Source organism: Triticum dicoccoides, chromosome 3A (genome assembly GCF_002162155.2).
Source record: "Triticum dicoccoides isolate Atlit2015 ecotype Zavitan chromosome 3A, WEW_v2.0, whole genome shotgun sequence".
Classification (NCBI taxonomy): Eukaryota; Viridiplantae; Streptophyta; class Magnoliopsida; order Poales; family Poaceae; genus Triticum; species Triticum dicoccoides.
The window spans coordinates 754,527,482-754,539,399 of record NC_041384.1 but is presented as its reverse complement, the minus strand read 5'-3'; the positions used below and the strand labels follow the sequence as shown (position 1 = coordinate 754,539,399).

Sequence of the window (11,918 nt, the reverse complement as noted above, 5' to 3'; positions counted from 1 at the left end):
CCTTAAAAGAAAAACAAAAACCTCAGCCACAGAAATGCTGACGCGTGGATGCCTATTAGTCCCGGTTGGTGCCATCAACCGGGACCAAAGGGTCTCCTGACTGGGCTCTGCGCACTGCCCACGTGGAGGCCCATCAGTCCTGGTTCTGGATTGAACCGGGACTAAAGAGTCGGGGCATTAGTACCGACACTTTAGTCCCGGTTCAGGAACCGGGACTAAAGGCCGTTACGAACCGGGACTATAGGCCCTTTTTCTACCAGTGCATCAACCTTTTTCCCGTGAAAGGAGTGATCGATGCCGCAATCCCGGTGCAGCCAAATCAGTCTGTGCGCGCGCCGTTGTTCTGCTCCGGGCCCTCCTTCCGCCGGCGGCCTCGGACGAGCTGCTCTGTTCCGGTCCTTCCTCGCCAGATGGCGTCCTCAGATGCACCAGACGCGGCCATCGCCGTCGCGGCCCCGATTCCAGTCGGACGCTCTGCTCCGGGCCTCTCAGGCCGGACGCTCCGGACGCGCCTGATGCGGCCATCCCGCGCAACTGAGGAAGCCTGTGCGCAGGCGTTGCCCTGGTACGGCCCCTCCTCGCACAGACAGCCACGAACCATCTGGGGCAAAAGAAGCCGGCAGCGGCGGCAAGCAATCCCATCAGGCCGCGGTACACAAGTTTAATTCATCCATCGTCTCCCATGCTATTTTCTAGACGAATCTGGTAGATTTTCTTCTCCCTCCCGATCTTCTCTATTTGCATCACTACTATCAATAGCTGGGTGTCCAAACTCCTATCCAGATTTGTTAATGTTTGCTCTGGGAAGTCAAACCGAGTTGAAGCCTCCTTCGTCGATGCTCATCTCCGTCCAGTGTCTAGATGGGAAAAATTGGAGACCTGGCTGCCACCACCGCACCTACAGGACGCCTGCTTGGGAATCTGAAAAACTCTATGGTACGTCTTCCTGAACGTGAGTTCAAGCCTCTACCATGGCTCATCCCCTTCTCCTTCAGGCACCAAGTGTGTTGGGCGGACAAAACTGGAGCCCTCGCTGCCGCCACGCGGCCACCTGATCGGCAAATCCGAATCACTCTACATGTACACCTTCATCTTTATTAGGTGTTCAACCATCTTGCATAATTTGGGATTCTTATTGACTGTTGCTTCCTACCCGTTCAATTTGTTGATGTACCAGATTCATGGTGTTTGGATTTAATTGGAAGAAGTGGTAAGTGTCTTTCAATCTGCAATCAATTGGATACAACAATGAAGAACACTTGATTTTTTTTTGCAACAGATTATAGGCTGCCGCACGCATATGTTTATCTAACTCAAACTAGACGATGAATGATACCTGAGCCAGTCATGTCGCTCATCTTGATCTGCCATCTCCATTTTCTCAGTCAGGTTGGATGTAGATCTACATAACTAGATTTTCGTGAAATTTTACTCTTTGTAATGTGCCATTTGCAGGAAGGCCATTGCTGCAGATGGATCCAAATAAATTTCCTGGCATGTTCTCCACATTTTCGACTGATGCTTTCATGTCATATGGCGCTGGAGCATATCAATGATTTCCTTTTGTTCGGTCATATGAATTCTTATGATGAGATTGGATTCTTTATAGACAGGAATCACCAACACACATAGTTGAATGAAAGTATCACGTATGTGCTACTACATTTTTTAATAGATTATGTCCGATGGGGCTAGCGCAAACTGATTCTTATTATGTAGAATCAATATATTGCTATATCATGATTGGTCTTTATGCCCAGCGAATATTGAATCCGCCTAAATTGATCTTAGGATGTAGTATATGGTTCACGATCCAAGTAGAGATTACACAAGAAGTCAAGAACTGGTATTTTTCAGTCGAACTTTTTTCCTCAGTTTGTGAAGATCTGCAACATTTAACATGTGTTTTTCTTAGTTATGGTGCTTCGAACCAGTTCAATATTTAGTAGTCCCTATTGGATGTACTATTATGTATTCTCCTGAAAAGAACCATTGTATTTGTCAGATAAGAATGGACGAGGTTAGTTGATGCGACACATTTTCAGTTCTGTGAAATGTACGTCTTCAGAATTTCACTCAGTCACCTTAGATAACCCTTTTGTTCTCCATATAAGGCTATCTCTTTCAGCGTGTTCAAGTAAAAATAGCTAATTCACCTTTTTAATCTTCATAATAGGTCTGTCTGTTCCAGCATATTCAACTAAGAATTGTCATATGCATCATCATTCATTGGTTCAATCTTCATTGATAATCTGACAAAAAGTTCACTACTTTGGTACTATGAAAACTTTTTGAAACCGACAAGCTAACCTTCTTTATCAATTAAAATTTTGAAGTCTCTCATAACTTTTTGAAGGATTTTTTTTCACGGTTTACAATTTACTCACTTACTAAATCCTTCTCCTATACGATGCTACAAATTCCCGCTGCAATGCGCGGGGTATCATCTAGTTCTTTAAACAACTTTACTCATGTGATGATTTAGTTGACCTGTCCCATATTATTTCGCTGGTCAATCCCCTTGTCTCTGATGATATGAATATGGAGCTTTGCAAACCTTTTACGGATCAAGAGATTTGTGATGCGCTTTTCCAAATGGGGCCGTTAAAGGCTCCGGGGCCGGATGGTTTTCCTGCAAGGTTTTTCCAGCAGAATTGGGGTTTGATCAAGGAGGATATTGTTAAGGCTGTCCAATAGTTTTTTTATTTCTGGAGTTATGCCTGAGGGGATTAATAACACAATTATTGTTCTCATCCCGAAAATTAAGAACCCTCAGTCTATTAAAGATTTCAGGCTGATCAGTTTGTGCAATGTTATCTACAAGATTATTTCCAAATACCTTGTTAATAGACTTAGGCCGCTCCTTAATGGTATGATTTCCCCTACTCAGAGTGCGTTTATTCCGGGAAGGTTAATTTCTGACAATGCTCTCATAGCCTTTGAATGTATGCATTCGTTGAGTACGCTTAAAGATTTAAGAGGGGAATTATGTGCGTATAAGTTGGATTTGGCGAAAGCTTATGATCGCGTAGACTGGCATTTCTTGCAAAGTATGATGGAGGCTTTGGGTTTTGCGCCGAGGTGGATAAATTGGATTATGTTGTGTGTTACATCGGTGAAATTTGTCGTCCGCTTCAATGGACAGTTGTTGGAGTCTTTTTCACCTTGTAGGGGACTCAGGCAGGGGAGCCCTTTATCTGCGTACTTGTTCCTTTTTGTTGCTGAGGCACTTTCTTTGCTGCTTAATGATGCTTCAGCCAGAGGATCTTTTCAGGAGTTTCATTTGACTAGACAAGCTCCAGGTATTTCTCACTTGCTGTTTGCGGATGACAGTATTTTATTTTTCAAAGGCTCCACTGATCAAGCAATTGTCATTAAAAATATTCTGATGAAGTACGAGAAAGGGACTGGGCAGTTGTTAAGTCCTGATAAGTGTTCCATGATGTTTGGGAAAAAGTGCAGTTTAGAGAATCAAGTGGCTATTATGGTAATCTTAAAAATTGCGGTCGATGGGTTCGAAGATAAATATCTTGGTCTTCCGGTTCCTGACGGAAGAATGAAAGCTGGTAAGTTTCAATCTACTAAAGATAAGGTTTTGAAAAGGCTCTCTGACTGGATAGAGAAATACGCTTCGTGTGGGGTGAAAGAAGACTTAATAAAATCAGTTATTCAAGCTCTACTATGGGTATTTTTAAGTTCCCGGCTTCCCTTTGTGAGAAGTTAACACAGATTATCAGGAATTTTTGGTGGGGAGATGAGGAAGATCGAAGAAAAACACATTGGTTAGCTTGGGACAAATTAACAAGGTCTAAAGGTAAGGGAGGTATGGGATTCCGGGATCTCAGATTATTTAACCAAGCCCTCTTAGCCAAACAAGCGTGGAGGTTATTGGTTTATCCAGATTCGTTGTCTGCTAAGCTGATGAAGGCAAAGTATTACCCTCATGGACATATTCTTGATACAGTGTTTCCTCGGTCTGCATCAGTGACTTGGCAAGGTATTATGCATGGTCTTGAATTGCTTAAGAATGGTGTCATTTGGCGGTGGGTGATGGATCTAGCATTAATATTTGGAGGGATAATTGGTTACCCAGGAGCACTAGACTTAAAATTTCAGCTAAAAGGCATAATACTAGATTGAAGTGGGTTTCTGATTTGTTCTTGAGTGGGAGAAAGGCATGGGATGAAAATTTGATCAAGTATCTTTTCTATCCACATGATGCAGAGGAGGTTCTTAAGATTCATATTCGTGATCAAGATGGACTCCGGAGGCCATACGCAGGAGGCGCGATCAAGACTGTCTCTCCTGAAGACTTGACATATACTCCAAGATTTTTGTCGCCGCTTAGCTCATAGCTACCGACCTTGTAACCCTAGATACCCTCACTGGCATGTATATAAGCCATAGGGTTTAGCTCGTAGAGGGGACATCAACACAAAATTATTCACCTAGCCCTAGAGTTAGACCACACATTACGATCTCGAGGTAGATCAACTCTATACTCGATACATCTTCATCAATATGAACAAGAGCAGGACGTAGGGTTTTACCTTCATCAAGAGGGCCTGAACCTGGGTAAACATCGTCTCCTTCGTTCCTGTTACCCTAGATCGAAGAACCATAGCTCGAGACCCCCTACCTCGAGGTCTGCCGGTTTTGACACCGACAGCCAGACTTACACGGTGAGGTGTCAAAAAGGAGAAATTTTTGGGCCTCGAGCCTGTGTTTGGGCCGGGCTTACACGTGGAGGTGTCAAAAGGAGTAATTTTTGGGCCCCGGGCCTGTTTTTGGGCCGGGCTTACATGTGGAGGTGTCAAAAAGGAGTAATTTTTGGCCTCGGGCTTGTGTTTGGGCCGGGCTTACATGTGGAGCTATCGAAAGGAGTATTTTTTGCGCCTCACGCCTGTGTTCGGGCCGGGCTTATACGTTGAGGTGTCGAAGAGTAATTTTTTGGGCATTGGCCATGTGTTCAGGCTAGGCTTACACGTGGAGCTGTCGAAAAGGAGAAATTTTTGGGCCTCGGGCTTGTGTTTGGGCCGGGCTTACACACGTGGAGGTGTCAAAAAGGAGTAAGTTTCTAGGCTCGACCTGTGTTCGGGCCGGGCTTACACGTGGAGGTGTCAGAAAGGAATATTTTTCAGGCCTCGGGTTGTGTTTGGGCAGGCTTACATGTGAAGGTGTTGAAAAGGAGTAGTTTTCGGGCCTCGGGCTGGCCTTACACGTGAAGGTGTCGAAAAGGAGAACTTTTGGGGCCTTGGGCATGTGTTCGGACCGGGCTTACATGTAGAGGTATCAAAAAGGAGTAAATTTCGGTCCTTCTGCTATGTTTGGGTCGGGCTTATACGTGGATGTGTCGAAAATGAGTAATTCTTGGGCCTCGGGGTGGCCTTACACCCGGAGGTGTCGGGCATGTGTTCAGTCTGGGCTTACATGTGGAGGTGTCAAAAAGGAGTATTTTTTGGGCCTCGGGCCTGTGTTCAGTCTGGGCTTACATGTGGAGGTGTCAAAAAGGAGTATTTTTTGGGCCTCGGGCCTGTGTTCAGTCTGGGCTTACATGTGGAGGTATCAAAAAGGAGTATTTTTTGGGCCTCGGGCCTGTGTTCAGTCTGGGCTTACATGTGGAGGTATCAAAAAGGAGTATTTTTTGGGCCTCGGGCCTGTGTTCAGTCTGGGCTTACATGTGGAGGTGTCAAAAAGGAGTATTTTTTGGGCCTCGGGCCTATGTTCAGTCTGGCCTACATATGGAGGTGTAAAAAAGGAGTAATTCGGGCCGGGCTTACACGTGGTGGTGTCGAAAAAGAGTAATCTTTAGGCCTAGGGTTGTGTTTGGGTCAGGCTTACCCGTGAAGATGTCGAAAAAGTGTAATGTTTGGGCTTCGGGATGGTCTTACACATGGATGTGTCGAAAATGAGTAATTTTCAGGCCTCCAGCTTGCCTTACACATGGAGGTGTTGAAAAGTGTCGTCCAAGCCATGCTTTTGGGCTTTGGGCTAGCGTCCGGGCGGGACTTATACATGGAGTTAACGAAAATTGTTGTTGGTGCTGTGGTAATGGGCTTCGGACTACTGTTTGGGTTGGGCTTAGGCTTACACATGGAGGCGACGAAAAGGAGACTTTTTGGGCCTGGCCCAAGCTTTTGCAGGCCCAACCCGACTGATGAACATGTTTAATTGTGAGGAAAGGCAGTTCGAGCATAATGATCATTACCTTTTTTCAGGGAAAAAAACACACCCTCGCGCGAAAGCCTAATAATATTCGTTGTAACAGATTGCTACACCCGTTAACTAGCTCAATAGCCAAGATCCAAGATGGAACTCGGTCTTCAAGTAGAAGAGCCCACATAGCACATCTCGTCGCCTCCCATCTCCCGACGCAGTTCCAACTGGCCGGTCGAGAACCTCCGGAACATGAACACACCATGCCGCCAACCGTTGAATTCAAAGAAGGCCAAGAAGCAAGCATGCGTTCAGATTGTCAAAGAGGATGGATGCTTAATTACCTTGACCCACCGGTCGTGGGCATGACGCTCGGTGTGTCGTTGAGGTGCATCATCTTATTTCCGCCAGTGGCAATGTACCAGCGGACAACGAGATACGTTGTCGTGGTCGCCTGTGGTGATTTCTTCAATCTTGAAGTGGCATGACATCGAACATCGTGTAGCTTAGTTGCTGCTGCTCTCTCCTCATGTTTGCCCCGGCGCTCCTCGTCCTGCTCCACGACGGCCGGCACTGGCAAGATGCGCGCGTTCCTCCTGGCGCGGCGGCACCTCCGACCCAGTCCATGCCTCGTTTGCGAAGGCAATCTTTTGTTTTGGTTGTGGGGGGCTTTATGCTATTTTGCATGGACATGAAGCGATTTTATGCGGGATCGATCTGTTGTGCCGACACACACACACACGTCATCCAGTAAAAACGTTGTAAAAATGTGTTAGAGCGTCGTTTAAAGCAGTTCTAAAGGACGAGGGTTTACGGAATCAGTTAGAAATGCTCTCAGACGATGCGCGCACACACATGACACTTGGCTCAGGACTGTAGTAGTACTTCCTTCGTTTTTTTAGTTCGCAAGCTTTATAGAATTTGACTAACTTTATATTAAAAAAATATAAACATTTACAATATGAGATCAATATTATTAGATGCACCATGAAATATATGTTCATACTATATAGTTTTAGTATTGTAGATGTTCATATTTTTTTATATAAATTTGATCAAATTTTATGCAATTTGACTTTGATCAAATTTTATATGCAAAGTAAAAAGAGACGAAGAGAGTACTTGCGGCGCCAGTGCGTGTGCGTGCGAGGTGCGGCACGGCACGGGTTCACGGACGGCAGATCCCAGGCTTGCAATCTCAGGGTCTCTTTGATTCAAAGGATTTTGATAGGATATTTGAAGGATTAGAATCCTTAGGAATTTTTCCTACATTGATCGTTTGATTCGTAGGATTGAATCCCATAGGATTTTTTCCTAAGGATTCATTTGTACTACATTTCACAGGAATTCTAACATCCACTTCAACCTCTTGAAAGAAATCCTTTGTTTTTCCAGTGACACAATCAAACAGACTCAAATTCTATAGGGATCTAATGAACATGCCATTTCAATCCTACGTTTTTCCTATTCCAGTGTTTTTACAATCCTATGAATCAAAAAGGCCCTCAGATGGGTGTGGGTTGGCAGGTGAGGCCGGGGTAGGTGGGTCAACCCAAACCCTCGCAGACCCGACCTACCCACCGCGGCGCCCCCTTCCCTCCCCTCTCCTCTCCTCCAGATATCAATCAATTCCGCACCCCCTCCTTGGATCCAAACCCTTCCCATCACTCTCGCTTGACAGCAGAGAGGAGCAGAGAGGAGGAGGAGGAGACCATGTCGTCGTCCGGTGGCAAGGTGTTCACCCTCGAGGAGGTCGCCAAGCACACCTCCAAGGACGACTGCTGGCTAGTCATCGGCGGCAAGGTATCTTCTTCCTCCTCCTCTCTTCCGTTCCCCGAGATCCGGCCGCCGCCGCGTGGGTCCTTGTTTTCTCTTCCTCGGGATCTCCGCCCACCCACGGCCGCCTCCTGATCCGCCCACCCTGCGCCCTCTCTTCCTCGGGATCTTCAGCCACGCGGAGTTGGCCACAGGGGGGGAGGAAAGATCTGAGGCCGCCGCGCCTCCAAACTCTTATCTAACTGTTCCGACCTGCTACCGCCGCTGCCGAATTGCCGGCCTGGCCTTGCTTCATCTCTCGCAATTCTCTCTGTTAGATACTCTGCCTCTTACCAAGGGGTCTGCGTCGCCTGTTTTTTGCTTGCTTCCGGATCGCATCTGCGCAGATCCGACCACTGCCAGCCTGACCCCAACATGCTGCAAACCTTGTTAATACTACGTCAATTCAGTAGTAATCCTTCAAACATGTACTATATGCTTGCTTGCTAGGCTAACCATCTTATGCCTTGAATCATGACAAACAGGGTGAGCTAGTCTAGTCTTCATTTAGGCTGCCAAGCCTCTTGCGCATATCTTCCAATCCCCAATCCCCAATCAGGGGCAGGGGCAGGGGCAGGCAGACGGGACGATCCACTAGCCGCTCTGCCTTTTTTCCTTTTACAACGGCGCTTCATCTCATCCGGCTGTTACGACTTACGACGACATTAGGCTAATGCGCACATGTTTCAGTTTAACCAGAAACCAACCTGCTTTGCAAGGCCAGTTTGATTCTTCTTGTTCATGGGCCGCTTGCTTGCTTGCTTGCTTACTGACCATACATACAGAGTTCCTTTCACCCAATCTAGTCTCATTAGATTCCATCCATACCGCTTAGCCCATTCACGGCACCAATTTTTTCGGTTGGCTTCCTGCCTTGATGTGTACATCTAATTAATAGCTGCCATATAATTATGGCCTTCATTCTTGTTCAGCGTTGCAATTGTACCCATTCAATTGTCCGTGCGCGCGTCACCATCGTTTGGTAATCTGTCCTCTTCTGGACCCCAGCTTTCCAAACAAGATGTCGACTCGACCACAAATATTTTCTCGGATGATTCCAAAAGCCGTGCATTGTAGTCTCAACAAGTGTGCGCTTCTTGTTTCTCATGTTTTCCTGCACATGATTTACAACTTTGTTGCAATTCTATACACGTGACTGTCCTATGTGGCTTACAGTTATGAAGTGGCATGCACATGCTTTTATATCTGCAAGCAAGGCCTTGTGTTATAATATTATGAAAGCCAATACTCACTGAAGAATATGATGTGCTCCTGTAGGTGTACAATGTGACCAAGTTTCTTGATGACCACCCTGGAGGCGACGATGTCTTGCTGTCTTCAACCGGTACTGCCCCATCACATGTTTATTTTGTATATAAATAAATAAGGCTGCAAAGGGAATGCGATTTCAGCTTACAAATTTGCTCTTTTTACATTGCAGCCAAGGACGCGACCGACGACTTTGAGGACGTGGGGCACAGCACGACCGCCCGGGCGATGATGGATGAGTACTATGTTGGTGAGATCGACGCGACCACGATACCCACCAAGGTCAAGTACACGCCGCCCAAGCAGCCGCACTACAACCAGGACAAGACCCCCGAGTTCGTCATCAAGATCCTCCAGTTCTTGGTCCCCCTCGCGATACTGGGCTTGGCCGTCGCCGTACGGATCTACACCAAGGCGGAGTCTGTCTAGCACCGTCGTCTTATACCAGTCAGTCAGTCAGTCATTCGGAAGTGTCCAAGAGCTGAATAAGTTTTAGTGGGGATTTGCATTTTGTACCAGCGTCACCGTCCTGTCATGAAATCTGGGAACTGTTCTCGACCCGTCGTTGCGTTATGGTTCTAAGACGTCCGCTGTTGAAATCGTGACTCGGGAAAACGGATAGATACTTGGCTATATTTTCCATATCGCTGGTGAATGTTCAGACATACATATTCTTAATTTGATGTGATTAGTTGTGTATGTGTCACTTTGCTTGTGTCCCTTGATCAACAGAGTCTCGGTGCATCTTTCTGGTGCTGGATGTTGTCACACTGAATGGCCTGTAGGTGCACCAAATTTGTACTGCTGTTGCAGTAGCAGGGCTCCATCTTGCACAGAAAATAAAGGCAAATTGACACGTTAATATTGGCAAAGTGCCGATTTCTTTTAGCTAGGCCCCACATGTCATACACTTGGAAATTGTGGCAAAGGTTTCAGTCATGCTGATGCACATGTTGCACCTGGATTGATATAACCTGATAACTGGCCTCTTAACCACATTCAACAGCTGCATTAAGAGCACACCAAAAGCACATTTGTAAGATATGATAGATGATGCCACAAATGAATACATCTAGAACTTTCTGAGCCTACCTTTGCCTGGTATTACAAGGTAGTGAAAACTTTACGAAGCCCGAATTGTTCAACAAAATTTCAGTACATGTTTCTGGTGCTGGATGTTGTCACTGGATGGCCTGTAGGTGCACCAAATCTGTACTGCTCTGGCAATAGCGAGCTACATCTTTTCACAAAAGCAAAAAAACATCAGTCATAATAATTGGCAGCCAAGTTAGGCAGGAGTTTAATTAGCCAACATAATTAGCTTAGAAGTGCCACATTTTTAGCCAGGTCCCACATGTCATACACATGGATACCAAAGAGGAATCAGCATGCAGGCAAAGATACCTACCTAGTCATGCTGATGCCAATGTTAGATTATAAGTGCCACAAGTTTTAGCCAGGTCCCACATGTCATACACACAGAACCGTGACAAGATTCCGGAGAACCAGCATGCAGGCAAAGATTCCCAGTAATGACTGCTGATGCAAATGTTACCTCTTAATAAACATTTAACAGCCGAGCACAACAAAGGCACAGCACTGATCTTTTACAAGCATGATTTACAAACAGTTACAAACAAGTGATGACTCCTTGCTTGGTTTTGCTGAAGCCAGCACATGTGTAAGATGTGACAGATGATGCCACAAATGAATAAACAAAATGAGCTAGCATCTAGCATCTACAACTTCCTGGGCCTTGCTTTGCCAGGAATTGGAAGGTAATGGAATGCTTGGTCTTCGAAAAACTTTACAAAGCCCAAATTGTTCTTGATGGCATCTTCAAGATTGACCTTCAGCGAGCCCTGAAAATGGGTTCAGGACAAGGTAGATTCAGTATCCTGACATCTAGCTGAGAGCCACATGATTTCACATTCTTTCATTTCAGAAAGAAACTGGGCCAAGAATCTAATTTGAGCATCTCAAGCATAGTATATGACAATATAAATAGGCAACAAATTTATTTATTTTTGACATGTCAGCATCTAGCTGGGAGCAAATGTTGGCTTGCCAAATATTGGCATCGAACCAACATATATGATTTCAGAGCTTTTAATTTACGAAGTAAACTGGGCCAATAATCCAATTTGAGAATATCAGGCATTATAATAGTATAGGACAATAAAAACCAGTAACATACAAATTTAGTTTTGGTTTTTTTGTCATCCCCATAAATGTGCTAACTTATTAGCAACATCAAATGTCAACTTCTAGGGTGAAGAATTTGAATGTACTGCATTTCTAATAGTCTACTTGTATTTTACTGCAATAGGAATAGAGTATCTTCCAACAAATATCTCCTTATGTTCATGCTTAGCAGAAGTAACTCACAATTACACTGTCAAGCCTCCCATTTCAAAACTTATAATACAGTTACATACAAATATGATCTTCATTCCGACTGTCATGACCTTTCAATGCAAACTATCATTGCAAGACCTTAAAAACTAAATCACTTGAGATCTCCTCACATATGTGATACAACGTTCCACCATTTAACATTCAATTATCATTTTTTTTCTGATACTTGGAAAATGAAACCAATTTATCCAACAAGGTTATAACACAATACAATAGTTTTCACAACATTATACACTGAGTTAATACTAGACCTACCTATC

General features: G+C 45.0%; 3 protein-coding genes across 8 annotated transcripts in view; 2 read left to right on the top strand and 1 right to left on the bottom strand.

Annotated features, from left to right (window-relative positions):
- The first annotated feature begins 274 nt into the window (after window positions 1-274).
- On the top strand, window positions 275-2,048 carry LOC119270725. Of its 6 annotated transcripts, none has more exons than XM_037552773.1 (5): window positions 275-651; window positions 784-936; window positions 996-1,080; window positions 1,178-1,210; window positions 1,456-2,048. In XM_037552773.1, the coding sequence occupies exons 1-5, from the start codon at window positions 411-413 to the stop codon at window positions 1,484-1,486; spliced, it is 543 nt and encodes a 180-aa protein (XP_037408670.1). In that variant the 5' UTR covers window positions 275-410; the 3' UTR covers window positions 1,487-2,048. The 6 variants fall into 6 exon arrangements, 5 of the variants coding, with proteins under 5 accessions (XP_037408670.1, XP_037408671.1, XP_037408669.1 ...); XM_037552774.1 differs by having other exon boundaries at window positions 1,280-2,048; XM_037552772.1 differs by having other exon boundaries at window positions 996-1,210.
- A 5,670-nt stretch (window positions 2,049-7,718) lies between these two features.
- LOC119270724 (cytochrome b5-like) lies at window positions 7,719-9,946 on the top strand. Its single transcript, XM_037552769.1, has 3 exons — window positions 7,719-7,959; window positions 9,250-9,316; window positions 9,413-9,946. The coding sequence occupies exons 1-3, from the start codon at window positions 7,870-7,872 to the stop codon at window positions 9,667-9,669; spliced, it is 414 nt and encodes a 137-aa protein (XP_037408666.1). The 5' UTR covers window positions 7,719-7,869; the 3' UTR covers window positions 9,670-9,946.
- Window positions 9,947-10,770: 824 nt separating this feature from the next.
- LOC119270723 (glycerol-3-phosphate dehydrogenase [NAD(+)]-like) overlaps window positions 10,771-11,918 on the bottom strand; it is a 5,379-nt gene continuing 4,231 nt past the window's right edge. Inside the window, exon 12 of the mRNA XM_037552768.1 lies at window positions 10,771-11,102. Within this exon, the coding sequence (XP_037408665.1) occupies window positions 11,080-11,102 (23 nt within the window). The 3' untranslated portion in view covers window positions 10,771-11,079. The remainder of the gene's footprint in view (window positions 11,103-11,918) is intronic.